The following is a 24,854-nucleotide window of genomic DNA, read 5'->3' on the forward strand; positions in this document are numbered from 1 at the left end:
TTTGTTGAGTGCCTCTTCACCACAAGACTTTGAAAAGACAATTGTTATCACTCTTGCTCTATTGATGAGGAAAATAAATAAGGTCAAAGGAGATGGAAAACCCAGCACGAGTTAACATAACCAATAAAGGGGAGGGTCAGAATTTGAACCCTGGCCAGTCTGGCTCCAAGGTCAATTTACTTTCTCCCAAAAATACCACTCTGCTGCCCACATCATTGTGGCAGCAGGAACACTAATTTTAATTCTGGAACCAGTTCTCTTGTCTGATACCCTCAGAGGGGACAGAAATATGCACTAACATCAGGGCTAAAGACTTCCCCCCTTGAGAGATGTCTAGGAACTAGATTTTTAACATCAAAAGTAAAAACATAAACGGAGTAGACCTTGGTTTGACCAGGGAAAAAGAAATTAAGTACGGTGGGGTCTCACATAAACTGTAGGAAGCTTTGTCCTCTGTTTTCCCAGACTGATGTATTTTTTGTCACAGTAATTGCATTTGATGCTGACCACTTTCCAGCACTGCACTGCATTTAAGGGGTTTGTAAACAGGATTTCCACTTGCATTAGTAATGACAGATAATCCCTTTAAGCAAAAATACTCCAATTAAAGTAAACCAATAAGCTGGTACAATTTTATTTTGCCTCTTATCTGCACCTCTTGCTTCTTGGGAAAAACAAAACAAAACCTAAGCAACCCACAAACTTTAATTTCATTAGAATGGGAGATTTCAGATGGATCTAAATCCTGTTTAAAGAATGCCTGATAGAGATCATGGAGGAAAGAAATATTTTGCTAAATGAGACCATTTACCGATTCCTTGAGGGTTAAAAAAAATCTTAAATCCACATGCTGTTCTAAAATTGGTCTTCCCTTTATGGCGTTCACCTACAGTTTCTGACACAATAAACTTGCATGGCAGGACCACGGACAGAGTCAGCTTGAAAATTCTTTTAAGAATCATCTTGTTAATTATATGCTAATCACATACTAGAATTCTAGAATTAGAATGGACCTTAGAGATAATCTATCTCAATAACCTCATTTTAAAGAGGAGGAAAATAAAGTCCCTAAAGTTCATTTAAGGGTTTTGCTGAAAGTCATAACATGGGCCAGTAGCCACAGCTGGATGTGAACACAGGGCTCTTGATTCCAGAGCTCTTTACATGGCCTCATCCATGCTATCTCCCTCCATGTCCTATTAAGGGGCAAAGAAAGTAAGAACGAGTCCATGTTTTAAGTCTTAAAATCTTTGCAGAGGAGACGATTGGCTTTGACCTTCAAAATAGTGGGCTGGGGTTCTGGTTTGCCTATATGGAAATGCCCCAGCCCTAACTTCAGATGAAGATGATCATAGGCTAAGAGTTGACTTGGTCTTCAAGATCATCTCAGAGGTCATGAGTAGATACTCTGACCAAGTATTAATACATACACCCTGTTAATTGATGCATGGAAGGCAAATCCTTGGAGGGAGAGGGAGGCTCTGAAGCCAGGACCCCATAGATAACTAAGACGAGAGAAAGAAGATGTAAGCAGTGAAGGCTGGAGGCAACTATAGCCACATTGCTGAATGAAGTGGCACCAGAGAGATTAAGCAGGTTGTAGTAGGATAGAGAAGGGATGCCCACACTGCTGAGAATGATGAGTAGACTGTTAGCTCAGACATTTTTCATGGTATTAATTTTTGTGAGTCATCTGTACTCTTGGCTAACAATGAAAGAATCTGCATTCATGGCATATCAGGTGGACCTTTAATAAATGCAGGTCCTGGGTCGATGGATGTCCCATCCAAGAATGTCAAAGCCCAAATGCCAAAGCGCACCCCTTCCATCAAGGACAGAGAAACATCCCTGTCTCATTATAAAAGGAGGTTTCATTTCCTCGTCTTCTTCAGGGTCATGTGACCATGAGCAGCTTATGAGGGAAGGCAAGAGCCCCGGAGTCACACAGACCTGGGCTCGTGCCCCAACTCTACCACTCACTGCTTGTGTGACTCTGGGCAAGTCACTTAATGTGACCCTTAGTTTTTGCTTCTGAAATTGGGATAAACTTACCTCACAGCAACTCTGTGAGGATTAAATGTGAAATGCTCTTGACAAACCTGTTTGAAACAAGTACATTCTAAAAGTATTAATGATTATTGTTATTATTACAGAGGAGGAAACTGGGGCTCAGGAAAACTAAGCAACTTGCTCAAGGTCACAAGATTGGTAAAACCTAGAATGCTTGAACTGGTTGTTTCCAAGGATCTTTCAATTACAACATACCATCCACCCACCTCACCACACCCCAGCCCTGAGATGCCCATTCATCCCATAAAGTTTCCCCAAAAGGGCTTGTCTTGATCCCTCACAGTCAAAGGTGCCCACCCCATACAGTGTGAAAGCCCATAATGATTCTTTTGAGGCGTGAGATGGGATGCGATCAAGCATCATGAGGCCTGCCCAAGCCCCTCTATGAGCTCACGCGACACGGAACCATGATGAAGACGCAGGTGGACTGGCAGCCGGCGTGGAGTGCAGAGGGGTGGAGGAAGCGCCAGAGCATGGAGCTAGCTGCGAGTCAGGCACATGACGCGCATAATGGAGGTCTCTTCGGTTCAAAGGCAGACACAGAGGACTCACGACACGGACAACACAGCAACCCTACCTTCTGTGGCTCCTTTGCCTTTCCTGTCAGGGATCTCTAACCCAGTGCCCCCTGAGGGATACAGGGAGACGTCCGTTGGCACAGGCCAACTGCTGGCTGTGTCCTCCGTGATCTCATACATCTGCCCCTCCATCGGCTGCAGGTGCCAGTTTAGGCCAAACAGGTGCATGGCTGTGGTGAGCAATGAGAAAAGTCATCTTTTTCTGCTAGAGGTGGAAATGGAGCTCCCAAGCTATAAGGGAGGGTGGGTGGGGTGGGGAACACAGGCATTCAATTCAGGTCACTTCAACAAATACCCCCAGAGGAGACCTTTTTCCATGCCAGGCCCTGCACAGGGCATGAGGGGCACAAAGGTGAAGATGGCATGGACCCTGCCCTCAAGGAGCTCACAGTCTGGTGGAGCTGGAAGGGGGTGAGAGGGGGGAGTTTCGAGAGGTCTTGGTCTTTTGCTTCAAAAGACAAATAATCTATGAAACAATTTATAATTCATATCACAAAGGGTTAATTTCCCTAATATGAAAATAACTCCTATAACTAATAAGCAAAACCCTGCAACTCAGGAGAAAAACAGGCAGAGGATATGAACAGACAGTCACTTGCAGTAAGAGAAATACAACCTAAAACTCTGAAATACCACTTTTTACATATGGTTTGCCAAAGATTAAAAAAGGCTGAAAATACAGTGTATTGGCAGGGAATGGGAACAAGTGGTCTCATACATTGCTGGTGTGACCATAAGCTGGTACAAGTCTTATGGAGGATAGTTTGACAAAAGCTATCCAATTTAAAATGCACATACCCTTCACCCTGGGACTCAAGAGGTTCCACTTCTAGAAATTTCTCATCCAGATACACTCACACATGTACGTCCAAGTTTATTCACTGCAGCATTGCTTTTTAATAGCATATATTGAAAACCAGTCTACCAATAGGCTGCATGCATACAATAAAATACTGTGCAACCAGAAAAAAAAAGAGAAGAATCTCTTTATATACTTTTCTGGAAGGAAAGCTGTAAGATGCAAAATAGTGTATTTCATATTCTACCATTGTGTAGAAAAAAAGTTTTAGAAATCCTGTATTTGTATAGAATATTTCTGGAAGGATATAAAGACACTTGTAACAGTGGATGTGTCCTAAGAAGGAAGACAATGCTAAGGTGCAGAGTCAGGAGAGAGAGGTTTACTTTTTACTGTACACTTTCGTATGTGTTGATTTTATACCATGTTTATGTATTATTGTTTAAAAAAATATATTTTCCCAAGATAGCAACTGCACTACTAAATAGTCTTGTATAACAATCTAGAAGAGACCCTAAGATGCTAAACAATGGACATTGTCCCTTGAAGTACATAATGCTTGAGGTTAAGAAGCCTGTTTTCAAAAAGCTTTGCGATTACTTACAAAATGTCTGCTTAATTCCCATTTTAGGATTTAAGGCTTGGGCCCTGTCAATCACTCGGGTCCAGACTCACCTTTTCTGGGATGCTGACCCCGACTTCCCACAAACAGAGTAAAGCACTCGAGACCTTGGGTTCCCAGAGCACCCTGTATATAACATTCATTCTTTTGTTAAGTTATATTAATATTTTCCAGAAGTCTGCTCTGTGCCAGGACCTATAGCAGACTCTGGAGAATCAACACTGAACCAGGTAGAGTCCCTGCTTTGATGACTGCCCAACTAAGGGAGACAGGCAAGTAACACAGTCTATCCGGAATGAGAAGGCCCAGAGGAGGGCGGCCTGGCGCACCAGGAGGGCCGGAGGCTCACAGGGAAGGCTCCATAGAGAGCCGGAGGCCCACAGTCATTACATTTACTGAAGACCTACTCCAGGAATTTGTATACATTGCTTCTAATCCTCACGGCAACCCTTTCCCCAGATCCAATTTACAGATATGCATATAAAGAAACAGAAGGTTGTAGCATTTCTCTACAACAACAATGAGCAAGATCAGGAGGAAATCAAGAAACAAATACCATTCACAATAGTAAATAAAAAAATCAAATACTTAGGAATAAATTTAACTAAAGAGGTAAAAAACCTATACACCGAGAACTATACAAGACTGTTCAAGGAAATCAAAGAAGACCTAAATAAATGGAAGAATATTCCTTGTTCATGGATAGGAAGACTGAATATTATTAAGATGTCTATCCTACCAAAACTGATCTACACATTCAATGCAATCCCAATAAAAATCAACACAGCCTTCTTTAAGGAACTAGAAAAACTACCTATGAAATTTATTTGGAAAGGAAAGAGGCCCCGAATAGCCAAAGACATACTGAAAAAGAAAAACGAAATAGGAGGAATCACACTTCCTGACTTCAAAACATACTACAAAGCTACAGTAGTGAAAACAGCATGGTATTGGCATAAGGAGAGACACACAAACCAATGGAATCGAATTGAAAGTTCAGATATAGAACCTCATGTATATAGCCATATAATATTCGATAAAGCCATCAAACCCTTGCAACTGGGAGAGAATGGCCTATTCAACAAATGGTGCCTGGAGAACTGGATAGCCATATGTAGAAGAATGAAAGAGGATTACCATCTCACACCTTATACAAAGATCAACTCAAGATGGATCAAAGACCTAAATATAAGAGCCAAGACCATAAAGATCTTGGAAAGCAGTGTAGGGAAACATCTACAGGACCTTGTAATAGGAAATGGCTTCATGAATATCACACCAAAAGCACGAGCAGCAAAAGAACAAATAGATAAATGGGACTTCCTCAAAATTAAAGCCTTCTGCACCTCAAAGGAGTTTGTCAAGGAAGTAAAAAGGGAACCCACACAATGGGAGAAAATATTTGGCAACCATATATCTGATAAGAGACTTATATCTTGCATATATAAAGAACTCATATATCTTGAAAACAAAAAGATAAACAACCCATTTAAAAAATGGGAAAAAGATTTAAACAGACACTTCTCCAAAGAAGAAATACAAATGGCTAAAAAGCACATGAAAAAATGCTCCAAATCTCTAGCTATCAGGGAAATGCAAATCAAAACGACAATGAGATACCATCTTACTCCCATAAGATTGGCAGCTATGAAAAAAACAGAAGAATACAAATGCTGGAGAGGATGTGAAGAAAGGGGAACACTCATCCACTGCTGGTGGGAATGCAGAAGGATCCAACCATTCTGGAGGACAGTTTGGCGGTTTCTCAAAAACCTAACCATAGATCTGCCATATGACCCAGCAATACCACTGCTGGGTATATACCCATCAGAACTGAAAACAAGGACACAAATCGATATATGTACACCAATGTTCATAGCAGCATTGTTCACTATCGCCAAAAGTTGGAATCAATCCAAATGCCCATCAACAGACGAGTGGATCAATAAAATGTGGTATATACACACAATGGAATACTACTCGGCTGTAAGAACAAATATACTACAATCACATGTGATAACATGGATGAATCTAGAGAATCTTATGTTGAGTGAAGCAACCCAGGCATTGAAGGACAAATGCTACATGACCTCAATGATATGAAATAAGCAAACTGCCTCAAAGAGCTAGAGTCTGGAAAAGAGGCTTACAGGAAAGCGGGGGGTGGAGGAAGGATGTGAGTTAACGTCTGCAGGGGTGGAATCTGTGATGAGCTGGCGGTAAGTATGAACAAAAAGAAGGGACAAAATGGGGGCAAGGGGTTGCCTTCGGGTGGGGCTTTGTGGGTTTGAGGGGGGCTGGGGATGGGAAGAGGGGTAATATTGTCCAAAAATTTGGGGGAGGGAGGGGCAACATACAAACATGGGAGAGTGTCAGGTGTCCGTTGAGAACAAAAAGTTGAGAAAATCGTATCAAAGTATAAGTAGGAGGGACACCTGGTTAGGACGCTCAGGGGGTATGGTCTGATGCGGGATGGACTCCGGGGGAATAGCTGAAGGCTCATTTTGCCAAGGTGGGTTGTACCATTGGGAAGAGACCCAAGAAGTGAGAGTTGGGGTGGACCCATACCCTGGGGAGGACTAATGCCATCAAATAGAGAGAACTGTATCTCTCGAGAGAAAGGATGGCTCCCAGGGCATTAGGGCAGTTGAGAAAGTCAGGCCCTGAATACTGCTGCAAGGATCTCTGAATAGGGCTTCTTGGGAAATAGAGATTGGCTGGCATTGTGGGCCTCAAGGGGAGGGGGAAAATGGATGTGGAATGGAAGGAACCAAGGTGAATATGGGGGCAAGAGAGGAGTTCTGTGAGAGTACACGAGGATGAATATAAAACATGTAATATTACACCAGAAACATATAGGGGACGACAGACTAATAATGTAAACCATAAGGCAAAACATAGGATAACTAAAAAATTTAGAAAACTGTACAATCTAAAGTATGGACCACATAGTAAGCACAGATGTCACCTTGTTTGAAAGCTATTGTCCCAGAATCTGTACATCAGTATCAGGAAATATGATATGAATAAGCTAAAAGATTATTGCTATGGAAGGGAAAAGGTTTTATGGTGGATCTGGGGAAGTACTGTATATTGTGTATATGAATTTCGGTGATCTAAGACTCTTGTGAAGCTGACATTATGTTGGGATTCACTTTACAGGAAGTTTTGAATCATAGAGTGGTTCAACAATGGCAGCAGAGGAATACTGATATAGGATGTTATTGACAGGATATATATGGCTGACAGGGAGTTATACAGGGCATATGCTCAGGGTATATAGTAATGTCTAGATATACTCATAGTGGAAACAATTAAAAACAACAGCTGGGACGGGTACTGGGCGCCTGGCCGGGGGTCACGGTCATGGACCCTGGGGAGCAGCGGCAGTCCGCCAGGGGCAACGGCAAGAACCAGGAAGGAAGGAGGGCCCAACAGTGGGTTCCTGATACTAATGGCTATGCTTTTGAGCCTATACATCTGCAATAAGAACAAGGCCTAGAGTAGCACTGTGCCTGGGAGTTTCCTCCTGACAGCCTTCATGTTACTCAAATGTGGCCACTCTCACAGCCAAACTCAGCATGTAGATGCAGTGCATTCCCCCCAATGTGGGACATGACACCCGGGGATGAGCCTCCCTGGCACCGAGGGATCACTACCACATACCAGCTGAAGATGCAACTAGAAAATGACCTTGAATTAAAGGTTCAATACGGATCAGCAGAATATCCCTGTCTACATATAATAACATGACTTCAAAATGCTGTTTGACCTAATATAAGGGGGGAATGGAAAGGAGAAATGAGATTATAAGGCTATGAGTCTCTAAAAAAGAGTCTGGAGGTTGTCAGAAGGAATGCCCTTATGCACAACTGAGCAGAGTCTAAGAGACAGATAAAGTAGATACAACCCCAGGTATTGGTTCTTCTGAGGGATAAAGAGACCCACGGGTTCTATGGTCATGGCAGATGGGGTTCACTGCCATGGCAGATGGCCCTTCTTTGGAGCTGGTGTTTCTACATGATGGAATTGAACTCGGAGGGGATCTCTTCCCACAAGACTTGCATGCTACTTTATTGGAATTGTAGTTGGTGCTGGGGTTTAAGATATATTTAGGGGATTTGAATCTCTGGACTGATAATAAGACACCCAGGCCCAGAGCCTCAACAGACTTCAGCTCCTACATTTTGATTTATTGGACTGACCCCACTCAGCTAACATGGAGTTGAAGCAGGTCAACCACCACACCATGGAGCCTAGAGTGTCTACAACTGAAAGCAGGAGGAGTGCATCCAGTATCCATGTGGAATCTAAGCCCCCACTTGACATAGATGTGCAATGGACACAACCAATCCAATGTCCACAGAGAAAATGTGTAATGGGTGTGGGAAGGGTAGCCATGGTGGCTGCTGGGTTTGGGGAATGGGAGTAAGAGATGAGATGTGGAGGCATTTTCGGGATGTGGAGTTGTCCTGGGTGGTGCTTCACGGACAATTACAGGACATTGTAGACCCCCCCAGGGCCCACTGGATGGAACGGGGGAGAGTGTGGGCTATGATGTGGACCATTGACTACGGGGTGCAGTGATGTTCAGAGATGTACTTACTGGGTGCAATGGATGTCTCACGATGATGGGAGAGAGTGTTGCTGTGGGGGGAGTGGGGGGTGGGGGCGGTGGGGTTGATTGGGACCTCGTGTTTTTTGAATGTAATTCGTAAAAATAAATAATTTTAATTAAAAAAAAAAAAGAAACAGAAGGTTAATTTAAAATATCGTAACTACAAGACTCTCATTTATTGAGTGCTTACCAAGTGCCATGCCTGTGCTAGGGGTATTAAATATAAAATTTCAATGAACTCTCGCAACAAATTTAAAAGATGAGTATTTTACAGATGAAGAAACGCAGGCACAAAGAGACCAAATTAACTTGTGCAAGGGTAAATGGTTAACAAGCGGCAGAGTCTAGAGGAGAATCCACCACTGAAGTGGCACACCATTAGTCTTTCTGGACTCAAGCCTAGGCTCAACCCACTCCCCGTGTTGACTCTCGCCTTTTGGAGCCAGGAGGGCACTGTAAATACATCTTATACGGCCGCTGAAGCTTGGGTTGATTTCACCAGGAGCCCATACTCTGGAAACAGAAACGGACGCTGACCCTTGCTTTCTTTTTGGTTACTGTGGTGCAGGGGAAAGTGTGCTGGACTGGAGATATGGAAACTGGTTTTGAATCTAAACTCTGCCACTTAGTAGCAGCGAGGCCACAGGCAAGTGGCATGACTTCTCTGAATGTCCTTATTCTCATCTGAGAATAAGGTTTTGTACATTGTACATGTGTGATTACTCTATTGTTTACCCACTATATTGGTACTGTTCATGGTAAGGATAATGACAATAATACCGGAGATTTACTGAGCACTTGTTTAGGGTCAGGGCACTGTATGAGGTGCTTTACACTGCCTTCCTCTACCTCTGTGTGGGTGATAAGAACAAAAGAGCAAACTTGCCTGGAAAGAGTGAATAAATACTCTCTTTCCAAGGGTGAATTGGCTCACATTTCTGCTAACCTTTTTACTGTTTTAATCTATATATTGGCAACTCCAAAGGTAACGGGGAAATTGTTTGAACTACGGACAATTGTTTGAACAACTTAGATATATGCAGTTAAATGAGCGGTGTTTCTTTCCTGGTTAGAATCAATTATCTCATCTAAGCATGCAAAAGTACTGTCTTGTTAAAAGGTCATGAAAATTAACTAATCTCAGAATGGACAGAACTTTCAGAGCTTTGTGAAGAGAAACACTTTCACTGTCAAAGCATTCTTTTATTTTGAACAAGATGCGAAAACAAGTCCTTGTTTAAAAAATACGCTGAGGAGGAGAAAAAGCAAGGGAGAGAAGTGTTGAGGGTGAACACGGCCACTAGACCTGGAGTCCCAGGAGAAGTGAGTGAGGGCGGGTGGGAAGGATGTCAGCAAAGGGGCAGAGGCTGATGTTGGCACCCCTGCCTCTGTGCTTTGCCCCCTGCCTTGGCAATCGCAAACAGAGATCCTCACAGCTGTGGGCCCCAAGGAATATCCTGAAAACCAACTGGGAACACAGAGTCTTGGAACCAACTCAGACCTGGGACTGACTGTCTCAGGAGCCTCAATCACCCAGAAATAATTTTGGAGGCTGGTGGGTTGGGAAGTGAGCACAAGTTCACCAAGATTGGGGGGCTGAGAAATGGTAACCTGAAAGGCAGTTTTTGAGACAGGAGTGAGGATGATGTAGTAATACAGAGATGTGAAGTTCAACCAGCAATGCTGTCTTAAAGCTAAAATAAAAGGTGTTCAATCTGTGATCCAGAGTCTTAAATGTGAACATGTCAGTGACTTCTCAACTATTTTACTATACTGTTTGGCCTGTGATTAACTTTACGTTCTGGATTATGGGGAGGAGAAGAGAGAAGGTAGAGAGAAATAGTCTTCTCTTCTTTTTCCGAAGAATATGACAAATGCTCAGTTAGAGATGGCCAAGAAATTTGTAAGTTAAGCAGAATCATTCTTCTTTATCCTTCATAATAATCAAAATAAGAACAGCCACACAACACAAAAGTTGGTATCATTTGAGTGTGTACTGCATGCCATGTGCTTTATATATATCACCTGATTTATTCCTCAGAAAAGGGTAGGTTGAAAAAACACGTTATTGGAGAATGTATAAATGGGATTGGAAGAGAAATTGAGCTATAGTGATATAGCTCTAATGGAAAAACCAATACTGCGAGAGCTAAAGCAAGTTACCCAACACTACAGAGCTGGTAAAAGTTTGAGGCAAGTCTCAATCTCCAGGAGCCAGTGTTCCTAAGTCACGCTTCCACTTTTAAAGGTTTTATTTTAAATAGAGGATGAAATATAGACAACCTAAAGCCACAAGCATTAAAGGCTGAAATAAATATTTGGTGGGCCCTACAGTGATGATAAACATTCCCCGTCCCATTGTAACCCTCATTTAAAGCTGCAAATAGCAGTAAACATGTTATCCAAACGATTTGGAAATAACAATCATTTTTAAAAGGTGACCCATGGATCCCTAAAAAGTGAAGAAGTACTCTCTAGCCTGCTCTAGGGATGGCCCAGAGAACTGAAACAACATAAATTATATTTGTTGTGTTAGCTCTGTTTCCCAAGGAATGAATGGGAACTACCCACTACTTATAGATATCACAAGCTTATCTAAACTATACACTGAGACGTGAAAATCCTTTTCCAATATATTGAAGGTGACCTAGATAAGAAACTTGATGCTGGTTTTTCCTGGTTAGATAAGTTTTTAATTCAATAAGAAGGTGAAAAGATGCTGAAGAGTTCAGAAAAAGGCTGTGGAAAGGTAGTGGGTTCACCGGATCACCCACACGGAAATGTTAATGATTTCTAGAAGCCAAGAGTGAGCCTGAGGGGTGGGGTGGAGTTCTGCTCCTCTACGCTCTGGTCAATGGGATCCCAGGGCTGACATTTTCCCTTAGCCTTTCCCTGCCCAGCAAGACATGAGAGATGGCTCTGAAAGTGCAAGCTCCATCTTGACATTTTTAAGAAAAATGCTCAATAGATGTTGAGACATTGAAGGCTCCCCGCCCCTCAGTGCCCAGCCAGCAGGAGGCAATTAACAAAGTGGTCGTGCAGGAGTATCCAAGATGAGTCCAGGAGAGTGTCCCTTGTCACTCTTCTCACTATGCAACCGTCCCTTCCTCGAAGGCAGGCGTCCACTTGTGTTTGTAAATTAGCAGCTCCAGGAAGAGACTGGAGATGGTTATAAACACAAGGAACTGTTGATCCGAGTGGCATTTTTGGTTTAAAAGACAGTGGGAGGCAACCCAGCCACAGTTACCTACTTTTCTGTTTTATATCAGTGCTCAGTGGTTGGTTGGTTTCCTTAAGCATCATTTCTCTAAAATCTAAGTCACTGGAGTTCTTTGACTTATGGCCCCTAAGGGGAAAAAGAAAAAAACAAAACAACCAAAAAGTTTCATTCCCCAGGTTCTATTCCTGGTTTTGGTACAAATCCACAACATTCAAAATTTCCAAACCAAAAAGCTATATACATAGAGATGAACACTGGCAGTGTAATAACAAAGAACTGGAAGCAACCTACATGTCTGAAAACAAGCTCAATTATGGGACAGGTACTGAATGGAACACCAGGTAATCATTATAAGATATTACTATGACAACCGGCAATAAAGAAAAAGGCTGAAGATAAAATGTTAAGAGGGAAAAAAGCAAGACACAAAATTGCATGTTTTTCCGAGCTGCATTTCTGTAAATGCAGGTGTGTATCTGGAAAAAAAAACAAAAACAAAAACAAAAACCAGAAAGGAATATGTAAAAATGCCATCAGGCTTTGAATCAGAATGGTGGCATTATGGGTAAATTTTCTTCTCTAGTTTCCAAACCTACTTTAATGCTGTTTACATTTAAAAAGGAGTTCCACAACTTGGTATCTGGAGCAAGAGGTAGAAGAGAACAATAATACAGTAGAGGAAGTGAGATCCTAACTTTGAGCAAATGCCGTGCTCACTAAGCAAAGGGAATTACATACATTATCGCATTCGCAAGAAGTATTATTAAGATGTCCTTTTTAAGATGGAGACAATGGAGGCTCAGTGAAATTCCATGACTTGTCCAAAGACACACAGAGAAGAAGAGAAAAAGCCAGATTTGAACCTAGATCTGAGTGGTTCCAAAGTCCAGGCTCTCTTCCTGGTATATCATACTGCTGATGAGCTACAATGCCTGAAATTAAAACAATTTAAAAACAAAAAACAAAAAACTTCTTAAGGCAAAGTTCTTGCTGACGTCTTGTTTGTTCTTTTGAGGCAGTTTGATAAAAGGCTTTCTTCTCAGAGACAAAGCACGGAGCCCCATCTTTCCACATTCTGCTGTCTCAATTGACATTAAGGTATGGAGGCAGCGAGGCATGTTGGTTCCCGGCACAGCTGAAACCATCTAAATGCAATTAAGCAGCGTGTGCAGTGTCAGGGTCAGCTCTTATGTTCTTGTCTAGCCAAAACACGCAGGACTCAGCCATTTACTAGTTTTTGCGAGTTTGGACAAACTACTTAGCCTTTCTACCTCTCAGTTTCCTCATCTGTAAAATGAAGATATTGCCTGTCCCAAAGGATTGAATGAGATAATGGCTGTAATTTGCTTAGAACTGTGCCTGGCACATAGTAAGAGCTCAATAAATGGCAGCTGTCATCATCACTGTCATTTTTCTAAGCTCATTTTTCTAATTCCTGTATCCACTGAAAGATTTGCTTAAGCCAGCTCGATTATATCACCTTTTTCTTCTTTTTATATATTCCTAATAATTCTCTGTCCAGGCCAGCCGCATATTTCTTTAAGCTGACGGCCCTCTCTTGCTCCCATGAGCTGACAGACTTTGGGTGCAGGGACGAGAGATATTTGCCCAACAGATAAGACGGCTTTTGTAAGCAGAATCGCTATAAAGCAGCTTGACAGGATTCCACTGGTGAATACGTGGGGCTAATTTTAAATCAGGTAAATATATTGCTTTTCTGCCTGTCTCTGGGTCAACTTGACTGCAACAATCAGGGTTACTGTCTCTCACTCCCAAATTAAGTGTTTTCTGGAGAGTGGACTCTGCCACAGTTAATCATTTTTCTGCAACATGCAATGCTGTGGGGATGGGAGCCTTTCAGCAAGGATTCACTGGCTGCTGCTCAAAATTTCTGTAAATCAAGGTAGGGTAGGGCACGAGTCACAGGATGCTGAGCAATGAGCCGCCAAAGTAGGAAACAGGCATACCCACAGTAAATAGTAGGGGAAGTATCAATCTAACTGGAGGACACCGAAAACCGGTGACAAGGCAAATTGTAGGGGCACTGGGGCTGGAATCTAATTTTTACAGAGTAGAGCAAACTGCAATGGCAGCAGTAATAAAATAAGAAAGCTGTCTGTTCTGGGCACCTTTTACCTGGCAGGTTCGGCTAAGACCTCTTCTGTACTGAACTAATTTAGGGGTTGCCCACCTCCCAACAACCCTTGGGCTGACCTCAGGCTAGTCATCTGATCTGTTCCAGCTGATTCCAGAGAAGAAAATGGAGGCAGTGCAGTGTGATGGTTACAAGCCAGACAGACCTGGTTCTTTTCTTGGCTGTGATGTTCAGTTATGCAACTTTGTTCCTGTAATTTAAGTGTTTGGGGCCTCAGTTTCCCCATACATAAAAATGTTGACAATACCCAGCCCCAAGAGTTCTTGTGACGATTAGAAGAAATAATATATTTATGAGTTTAGCACAGCTCTTGGTATTACCAGATGGTGACCTTCACTGCTGGTATCATATCACCATTATCATCACCATCATCATCATCATCATCTTTATTATATATCAAGGTTTTCAGGGAGAAAGAGTTTTGTAAGAGATTTCAGGGCCCAGGGGAGTGGAGAAACTTGAGCTTCCTCTCTGGTGTGGAGGGGAAGTTGCTACTACTGCACCTATGGGCCACGGGGAGATGGCAGCCTGGTCACTGCCTGAACAAGGAGCCCAAGGCTCGGTTAGTGCATTTGGAGCAGAGTCAGGGCCCGAGCCAAGTCTCCAGACTCCTTAATGGCCTGTCATTAAGTCCCAGCAGAAAATCCTGTAAGAGTGGGAAAGCCATCCTCATGGCTTGCTCTTCCATCAGGCACTGCACTCACAGATGAAAGGGAAATGAACGCACAAGATAGTATCTCAGGCAATCATGAGGATTTCTCCTTTCATTTTTATCCCCCAGCACCTGGTCCAGAGGAGTGAAGAAGAAAGGGAGGAAAAGTGGAGGCAGACACAGTGAGGATTATTATTAAAATAACAACAGCTCCCACTTACTGAAATGTTATCCTGTGCTCGTCATAGGGCTAGAGCAGGGGCTCTTAACAAGGGGTCCGTGAGCTTGAATTGAAATTCAGAAACACATTACTCTTGTGGGACACACCTGTGTTGGTGTGGGTATGCCCTATTTATTAAATAACACACAGTCTAGTGTGGACTTAGTGAGGGGTCTGGGTTTTCACCTGACTGGCAAAGGGGTCCATGGAACTAAAAAGGTTTGGAACCCCTGGGCTAGAGGATTTACATGCATTACGCCATTTAAACTCACAGCTTTTAAAAGTAGATACTATTAGGAACTCCATTTTATAGATTAGGTACCTTAAAACAGAGCTACAAAATAGATATCATTAGTCTAATTTTGTATCTCTAGAAAACCAAAGCTCCAAAATTGCCTCTAATTGTATCATGAATGTTGACAGCATCAAGATCCAAAATCAGGTCTGGGTATCCCCAAATCCCAAGCTCTTCTCACGCTCTCGGCAAGGAAGCCCAGTACAGGCTTCCATTTAGTTCCTATCCAAATAGAAGTGCAGTTTCTGATCAAATCACTGCCAGAACGGGAACCATTCAAGGAAGTGACTCCACAAAGAGGAAGTAGTTAAGCCCAGTAAGAGGCCCCCAACTGCCCTTCATGTTCAAGGCCTCATCGATGATCAGGGGTCAAAGAAACCCAAGATGAGCGCCAGCCTCTTCCCACTGCTGTGCTGGGCTGAGCGGCCAGCACTGCCCTTCCAGCATATGAGCGCCGGGCCTGACAGAACGCCTGTCATTTCCCCAGAGGGGAAACGCTGGCGTCAAGTCCTGCACAGTTAGACTCCTTTCTTTGGGACACCTGTTTCCAAGTGTCATCCCTCTTCACAATGTTATCAAAAGCATTTCTATGTAAAGGTGTCCCAACTAGTCAGAGGGCCAGGTCCTCCTGTCCAATGTCTTATCCTCTCCTTCACACATACCAACAACCAGGTGGGGCAGAAGGAAAAGAGGGCTTTGGTTGGTACTTGGGAATTGATTGTAAAAGCAGAAGATGCCTGTTGCTGTGTCCCCTATTCAGAGCTCTTAGGAAAGGTGCTGTTACCCGCTTTAAAGAGTAACCCTTCCATTTCCTGGTTTCCTTGGACACACCAACCACGAAACTGACTTTTCCCCCTTCATCAAAGTCAATTAGGAGGGCCCACTGTACCTCTAAAGGGAGTTTTAATTTGTGTATGTATTATTAGGATAGGCCTTTTCCCTCTGGAACATTCACTTCAGTGAGAGGAATGTGGACAGATAGCTTAACGTGGAGCCTGCCGCTCTGCTTTGTAACTTGGGATATTTCTTTACAACGAGAAGCATTTTGAAAGAGCAATTTAAAAGCTCACAGAACCGGGTATTCGATGTCCCTCCTATGCTCCCCACAGCTTCCCAGTCTCTTTTCCATGAGTGTTTTCCAGTTTCTTTGAATAATACTTTTTCTTTTGCTCCCCGCCCTTATCTGTGCACAGTACAGGCCCTCAACAAATGGGAGCTCCCTTTTTTCTTCTTTAATATACACTGATCCTATTTGGTTCAGCCCTTCAATCAGGAAGTCTGAAGTAGTGCAGAGTTCCAAGCACCATGACCATCATGGTAATCATGATAATGGAAATAATGAAGATGATGATGATGGTGATAACAACAAGCACTGCTATTTGCTGGCATTCACTTGTGCTGAGTGTATTACAAACAAAGGACAATTCAATGCTTACAAAGCCCTGTGAGCTAGGCATTATCATCCACCTTTGCAAGATGAAGAAACTGAGGCTAAAGAGGTTCAACAACTTGTCCAAGGTTACACATTTAAGGAGGGGTAGGGTCAGATCTGACTTGAATCCAGATTAACATGAACCTGTCCTTAACCACTATACACATCGCCGTTCTGATGAGCTGCAAACTGTGTAAACAGCAAAAACTGAAGGAAAATTTAAAAAGTCACTGTTCTTGTTACATGCACTTGCCTTAGTTTGCCAATTTTGTTGGCAGTATTCCCTGGGAATAGTAACTTGAGCTAATGTCTCCCCATGACAGAAAAGATTTTCAAAGAGCATTATAAATCCTATGAAGCCTGTTGAACACAGTAATCCACATGGCTTCTCCCTGCTCAGTCGTCGCAGCCTGTCTGGAGTTCTCCCATCCCTTGAATATACCTGTCTGCCCAGCCCCTAGGTTTTGCCGATGCATGACCTCTGGCTGGGATGGCCCCCACTTTCCCTACTTTTTAAATTCCTCCATCCTTTAAAGCCTCCTTCAAATGTCATCTCTTCTGCGATGACTTTCACCATCAACCCCAGCCAACAGTGACCTCTGCCGCCCCCAGCCCTGGCCCTCGTTCCTGCACCTCTCCTGTGGAGACTGTCCTGATGGGGTGTGTACATGTGCTTCGTGTCCTTTGCTGGCTCTACTGTCCACCTTTCTTTCTCCAAGAGGCTTAGTTCCCAGTGGGTGGACTCTGGAGATAGAGAGCCAGGCTCCCAGCTCTGGCCCTTACCAGTTGGGCACCATTAGAGAAGTTACTTATCCCCTCTAAGCCTCAGTGTTTTCATCTACAGAAATGGAATATAAAACCATATCCTAGGTTCTTGTAAGGATTAAATTTAATTGAAGTTCTTTATAAGTTATAAAGTGTATTGAAAATTAAAGTATTCTTAGTACACTGCTCAATAATTATTGAATGAAGAGAATGATTGATACAAAGATCTGTATGTGAAACTACCAATATAGCCTCAAACTTTCAGAATTAGGCATAATATTTAATGGACTTAATTCATTACAGAAAAGTCAGGAGACATAAACAACTAGTTGTAAAAGAAGAGCCTCTGGTTCTCAGATAAAGAAAAACGCTACTTGCTCTAAAATTTTCATTTGAGGTTTTGCTACACTCTTACTCCATCTCCTTTCCAATACTCTTTCTGAATTCTTGGTGGGTGGAATCATGTGTGAGCTCACATACATAGAAATACACACAGCCTTTCGGCCGGAACCGCCATCTTGCAGTAATTCGCCAAAATGACAAACACAAAGGGAAAGAGGAGAGGGACCCGCTATATGTTTTCTAGGCCTTTTAGAAAACATGGAGTTGTTCCTTTGGCCACATATATGCGAATCTACAAGAAAGGTGATATCGTAGACATAAAGGGAATGGGCACTGTTCAAAAAGGAATGCCCCACAAATGTTACCATGGCAAAACGGGAAGAGTCTACAATGTTACCCAGCATGCTGTTGGTATAGTGGTAAACAAACAGGTTAAGGGCAAGATTCTTGCCAAGAGAATTAATGTACGCATTGAGCATATTAAGCACTCTAAGAGCCGAGATAGCTTCCTAAAACGTGTGAAGGAAAATGATCAAAAAAAAGAAGGAAGCTAAAGAGAAAGGTACCTGGGTCCAACTGAAACGCCAGCCTGCTCCACCCAGGGAAGCACACTTTGTGAGAACTAATGGAAAAGAGCCTGAGCTACTGGAACCTATTCCCTATGAATTCATGGCATAAGTGATGTTAAAAAAATAAATAATAAAAGATTTGTGGATTGTAAAAAAAAAAAAAAAAAAAAAAGAAATACACACAGAAGCCCAAGACTATGTATCACTGCATATTCCACAGATGGCCTGAGTGGTAAAATTTGGGAGGATGTGATGAAATGGAGACCACAGCACAGTGAACGCTACTGGCTTTTTTTCCTCTTCCCCCACTGGAGGCCATGAACAAAATCCAACTCCAGGCGCAAGGGCATGATAAATCTAGCTGCCTGGCATACACCAGCAGGAAGGGCTTTCTCCCAAATGAAATGCTACACCAGTGACAATCTACTCATGCTGGATGGAGCCTGGAGCCTGGGAAACAGAATCAGATGACACGAACGATGTGTCTTGAGGGTCCCTACAAGGTCTGGATCTGCTTTTCTCTTCAATCTTGAAGCACTCTGGGTCTTTCTTTGGCAAGGGCTCCTGCAACCTCTCAGCAGTGTGGACGTGGGGTCTATGGCAACTGGAGGAGGGCAGGCCCCAGGGCCAAGAGGGCCCCTCCCTCACCGGTGATGTGGCTTTGGACACACACCTTAACCTCCTTGGGCCTCAATTTCTCACCGACAACCTGTAAGTAAAAATAGAATGGCACCTAGCACGCAGCTGGCACTTGACAAATATTTATTGGATGAGTAAGACTGTTGAGAGGATTAGATGAGAAAATACATGTAACACTCAGAGCAGAGCTGGCCTGACACACCGTAAGCTTGCAAGCTGGTAATAAATGTGAGCTGCCACCTCTGTCACATCAGGTCTTGGGAGGGGAGCTGGGAGCAGGGGCAGAGGAAGGCTCCAAACAGGACCGCAGAGGCCCGAGCCTTGGGTGTGGGCATAGAGACCTTGCAGGTGGGTCCTTAGGGGCAGCACAGTTTCAACAAAGAACACAGGCTTTGGAGGCAGAAAACCCGCGTCCTGGGCCCAGCTCTGCTATTTACCGGTGATTCTACTTCAACAAGTTATTTAACAGCAGCAGGCCTCAGTTTCCACATCTGGGCCTTGGAGGACAAGGAAATGCAGCAACCCTAGTGCCCAGGCAGTGTGCATTCTAGGTAGAGCCCAGACTGCCGGCGAGCATTCCCTGCGACAATGCACTCGAAAGGCCCCCCACAGCCCCCCGGCATTTCACTGGCCCTTGCCTCGTGGAGGCCCTCTTCTAAGGTGGAAGGCAGCCAGCACCCTCTTGCAGGGAAGGCAAAAATTTACAGTCATTGTGGGTTCTGTAGTTCTACTTGCAAGAGTCGTCAGTAAAATGGGGACTGAGGCAGATAACTAAAATGCAAATTGGACATTTTAATGCAGAGTCTTCTAAGTAGCCAAAATTTCTGTCTCCCATCCTGTGCTTTGTTTGGGCTGTTCCACCTTCCAGAAAGTCATTCCTATCTTCTCTTTCAGTTTCTTACTTGACTCACAAGCCGCAGTGCCTTGGGGAAACTGTATCTGATCTTCCTGGTTAGGATGAATTGGGCTCTCCTTAGGATTCCCACAGGGATAAGGATCAAGCTGCAGTTACATGCTTTTATCATCTGTCTTGATTGCTGTCAGCTCTTCCTTCACACATCTGGCTCTCCAAGAAAGTAGGGACGACCGCAAGGCGGTGATGCCAGCTCATCCAGCTTTGCGCGTCCCTCTCGGCCTGGGCACGGCCGGGCAGACGGCGCGGTACCGCTCCTTCCGTTTTCAAGCTGAGTTTGGGGAAGCTGCCTCTACCTAACCCCAGATTATCTGGGAAAACCCGCACCCGGGGATAGGTCTTGGCTGCTGACTCTGGGAAAGCTCACAATAAAAAGGGAGCCTGCAGGCTAGGTGGCCCCGCTGCCTGGAAGGGGAGGGCTTGACGCAGCACCCACTGCGAGCCACCCACTCGACCGGGCACCTTGCGGATGAGCTCTCACTTCATGATCAAGACCCCTAGAGATGAACTGGCTACCAGTGAGGAAACCAAGGCTCAGAGAGATGAAGGAACTGGTCAGCCAGGACTGGAGCCTGGTCTCACTGGGCCCCAAATCCGTGCTTTAGCTAGCAGAAGGAAGAAGCCACTTAGTTGCTGAGGTTCTGCTGTTTATTGATAGGAGGGAAACTGAGGGGAAGAAAATGACCGTTTGTCTTTCTTCCTCTCACCCCTCCCACCTCCCTCCCCCTCCCTCTCTCTTTTTAAGGCCAGGAAGAGCAGGGAGCCTGGTGAACGCTTCTCTTCCCAGCTCTGCCCCAGGGCCTGGGGGGCCTAACTGCAGCTCTGACGGTCCTGCATTCCCCTACAAGTAGAAGGTATTTATAAAAGTGAAAGAAAAGCCATTAGGGAGCCCATTCTTTCTCTCCACACTTAAATGCAATTAAATTATGTTATTTCACAGTAATTAGTCCGGAATAAAAACAAGGACTTGGGGAGAAATCCTTTTGAAGGATGCTAAAAATCTGGAACATCGATTCCTTTTCCCTTCCCTTTCCATGCTTTCTGGGTGAAGCTGTGGAATGGGCACGGCTGGGGCCACTGCCTGCCCCTGCCCCCCACTGTTCTGCCTCTTCAGAGGCTTGGAAGCCGCCATCCAGTGAGGGCTCAAAGCCCTCTGAGGGTGCTTTCTCTGTAGCTGCTGCTGTGGTTTTAGAAAACAAAGATATTCATAAACTCGGGTCCTTTATTTTTCTAGAAGACATTTCCAAATTCAGAAACTGGTTGGCCCTCCAATTTAGCACATCTGGTTTGCCAAGCAGAGAGGGAAGACAAATTCAATTGCTTTGAGCAAGGTGCCTTATGATCCTGTCATCCCCACAACAGCCTTTTATCTCCATTCACAGGGAGGAAACTGAGCCGCAGAGAGGGAAGGGTCTTGTTAAAAGAAACACAGCAGTAAGGAACTGATGAGGTCCACAGCCAGGCGTGCCGTGCTGACTGCGTTTCAGCACTGCTTCTCGTCTCCTCTCTTCTGCCCTTCCCTCCCCTCAGTTTCCAGGAGTCATTTTTCACTCTCACACTATCTCACTGCTTCTGACTGTGAATCTTTTGTTTCCTGGAAGAACTTAGAGCCCCTCCTCTTACCTTTTTCTTTCCTTCTGTTCCATGGCCTTGCAACATTTGGCACACCCCTGACACTCTCTCTTACTTTTTCTCCTCCAACAAACTTTTACTGAACATGAGCTACATTATGCCAGGCCTGGGTACTGGACGCTGAGTCTACAGCACTGAGCAAGACAGAAACTGCTTCTGACTTCATGGAGCTCACCATCTAATGGCGGAGACGGATATTAGATAATCGATTACCCAGTGACTCAGGTGCAAGTGTAGTGAGCACCGTGAAGGAGCTGTGAGGGCATATGAGTGGGTTCCTGGCACGGGGTGAGCGGACCGGAGGAGCTTCACGAGGAAGTGACTTTGAGCTATGCTCCTCAAAGGAACTGACTGGGGGGAGGGGGGGAGGGCTGGCAGGTAGTTCCCACCAGGAACGAAGACCCTTTAGGACCACTTGGGAGCACCTCTCCCCCCACCTTCTAATTCAACTGGAAGACCCAAAATCAGACACCAAGTCCCATACTGGCCTGACTGTGGGGAAACTGAGAGCTGACTGTGGGCTCTGGGACTGAGTCTTAACTTCCTAGGAGCCCCCAGTGCTGAGTGACAAGAGCTCTAAACTGTTCACACCCTGTGGTTGAGGAATTCTGCTCTGGGGAATATGCCCTCCCCAAAATAATCCAAAAGAAGAATATAAACAGAGCTAGATTCATGAAGATGTTCAAGGCAGTAGTATTTAAACCACTGGAAACAGCAGAAATACAATGATATAGTAATGCCACAAATATAATAGAACTACTAAACTTGACAAGAACGAGAACTGTGTTAATAGTTGAAAATGTTTACATGAAAATCTGGTCTAGCAAAAAGAGAGAATATTCATTCTGAAACTTTTGGCTGCTATTCTTCAAAGAGGTCAGGTCAACACAGAGCCCAGAATGTTTCATCTGCTTGTCCTGACGTCTTGAATATCTTAAAAATTTCCCAACAACACTTTAAGATTTTAGTGTTTGGAGGATGTATTAGGGTAACACCTGATATTGAATCCAATAAATAAATCACTTCTTTACTACGCCTTCCAAAACAAGTACCTGAAACTATAGAGACAGAGAACAGGTAAGTGGTTGCCAGAGCCTGGGCATGAGGCGAGGGGAAGGACTACAAAGGGGAATAAGGGAAATAAGGGGCCTTTTTGGGGTGATGGAAATGTTCTCTCTTGATTGTGGTGGTGCTCATATGACTTTATGCATTTGTCAGGCTTCATAGAATGCTATGCCTAAAAAGAGTTAATTTTCTATATGGAAATTATCCTTCAATAAATCTGATGGAAAGAACAAGTGGTCAGGGCACGGTGGCTGAGTGGGTGTAAAGGTAGGAGAGCCATGGCTGAGGAGGGCACTGGGGCTCAATCGTGGACGTGGCTCCCTGGGAGCACAGTCAGAGCCCTGAGCATTGCTGGGGGAAGGAACGATGCAGTCGACACCAAGATCCTCCATGGGCCCCTCCAGGCGCACGCTCCGTCCTTCTTTACCCTGCTCTTTGCGGGGAGGCTGGTCCAGACGGCCTGGGTCAAGGGGCTCCCTGGGCTCTGGCTTCTGGTTCGGTTCCACCAAGGGAACAGATGGGAGGTAGGAAGAGAGAGGCTGGGGTATCTGTCCGCCGGCTCCCTCACCTCCATCCCTCTATGGAAGACCACAGCTCCTTCCAAGGAGCCCTCTCCTAAGGCTTCCTTCTCCAGGTTCTGCTCCCACATGCTCCCCTTGCCCCTTCACATCTAGGGCGGGGAGCAGTACCCAGGCACCAGGAGCCTATTTCTTGGCATCCTGCCCTTACTTCTGCGATGAGTCCTTTTATTAAATGATCTTCAAATTAAAAACCAACAAAATTCCGACTGCCTGATACTTCTATTGCCAGGAAGATGACTGTCAAATTGTTCTATCACGGGGCAGCTCTGCGAGTTGGAAAATTTTCTTTCATACTGAGCTGACACATGTTGACCGACTTAATATCAGCCAGCCTTTTGTTTGTTCATTTGCTTTTATTTCTATTTACAGATGAGGAAATTACAGCTTAAGGAGCTTGCGTCCCTGCCCAGGTGGCACACAGTAAATGGCAGAACGATGATACACACCGGCTCCTCTGGTCTGTGGAGTCTGGGCCCTTGACCATGGCTCCTCTCATTCCAGACACAGGCTGCCCCAGGAGAGCCCCACCCCACACAGGACAGCTCTCTTGTTACAAAAGCCTTCTCCCAATTAGCCTCTGCATCATTTTCACCTCTTAGGCCTGGTTGCTTCCTCCCACGCCGGCATGTCAGGCATCTACAGAGGGTCATGCTGGTCTCCTTAAGTCTTCCTTTTGGGGGACTGGAAGATATTTTTCTGGGGTCTGTTAGAGAACTATCTATATATATCTTGCTATTAGTAATTCCCACAGAGTGGCACAAAGGAATCAATCTAGGACAGAAAAGCTTTAATACACAATCCTGTATCTTCAACACTTTTTCCTCCTCCTGAAAGACTGAGTTCAATCATCTCCTTTCCCCATTCTTTGGGCTATAAAGCTAAATCTATGGCTTCTGTCCAGAAGGCCTGATGTGAAGTTGGAGAGAAAGGAGAGAAAATGAGCCTTACTGCTTGCTAATAACACCCAGGCTCAAAGTGCAACAGGCCCGTGCTTACAAAGCAAATGGCAGCTGAGATCCTGACATGGCTTGAGTTGAACTGGATGGCGTTAATCGAGGGAAAGGGGGAGAGGAGGGACTATCACTCTGTCCTCTACTTCTAAGCTTTTCTTCTGGTCTCACGTCTTTTTCACCAGTACCTGAGCCCCAGGACATAAAGTGCACATTTCTGCCACCATGTTTTTGGCCACACACACCCTTCTGCCTCCAGTGTCTTTGGCAGACGGTAACCATCCTGTCAGGTCTTTTATCCAGCCAAGTCTTACTGAGCACTGCCAGGCCTGGTGTGAGAGACTGTGTATACAGCACAGAGTAAGAAGCAGGAGATGGGGAAGTAAGCGCCAGCACCCCTAAAGGAAAGGGAGGTCTAATGTCCCTTTTAATTGGACTGCTGCAAGGATAGAGTCAAGTTGGCGAGGTGAAAGGTCAGAGATCTTGAGAAAGTCTGCACTATTCTGTGCAAATCACACTCAGTGTTCAAGTCAACTTCCAACAACATGCCCAGATAACCTTGAGAACTCAGGCTCTTCCAAATGAAGAACCACAATTACATTTCAATAAGCACAGCTCCCTAATAGCTGCCTTTTGGAGAGCAGCAATTAAGCTTAGCAATATTCTCACTTGTAAATTAAACTATCACCACTTCAAGCAATGGTTCTGATGTTTTTTTTACAATCCAAAAATCAGTT

At 44.4% G+C, this 24,854-nt stretch overlaps 2 protein-coding genes across 9 annotated transcripts in view; one reads left to right on the top strand and one right to left on the bottom strand.

Annotated features, from left to right (window-relative positions):
* Positions 1-24,854, bottom strand: part of TENM4 (teneurin transmembrane protein 4) — an 801,291-nt gene that overhangs the window by 208,126 nt on the left and 568,311 nt on the right. For 7 of the 8 annotated variants that reach the window (XM_058306052.2, XM_058306055.2, XM_058306053.2 and 4 more), the window contains one exon: positions 2,648-2,818. The exons of the other annotated variant lie outside the window; for it this stretch is intronic. In XM_058306052.2, the coding sequence (XP_058162035.1) occupies positions 2,648-2,818 (171 nt within the window). The remainder of the gene's footprint in view (positions 1-2,647; positions 2,819-24,854) is intronic. 8 annotated transcript variants of the gene reach the window in all.
* LOC105746354 (large ribosomal subunit protein eL21-like) lies at positions 17,928-18,475 on the top strand. Its single transcript, XM_058306057.2, is given in 2 exon segments — positions 17,928-18,304; positions 18,306-18,475. Coding segments are annotated over 2 exon segments (483 nt in total). The 5' UTR covers positions 17,928-17,962; the 3' UTR covers positions 18,447-18,475.

Source organism: Dasypus novemcinctus, chromosome 10 (assembly GCF_030445035.2).
Source record: "Dasypus novemcinctus isolate mDasNov1 chromosome 10, mDasNov1.1.hap2, whole genome shotgun sequence".
Lineage (NCBI taxonomy): Eukaryota > Metazoa > Chordata > Mammalia > Cingulata > Dasypodidae > Dasypus > Dasypus novemcinctus.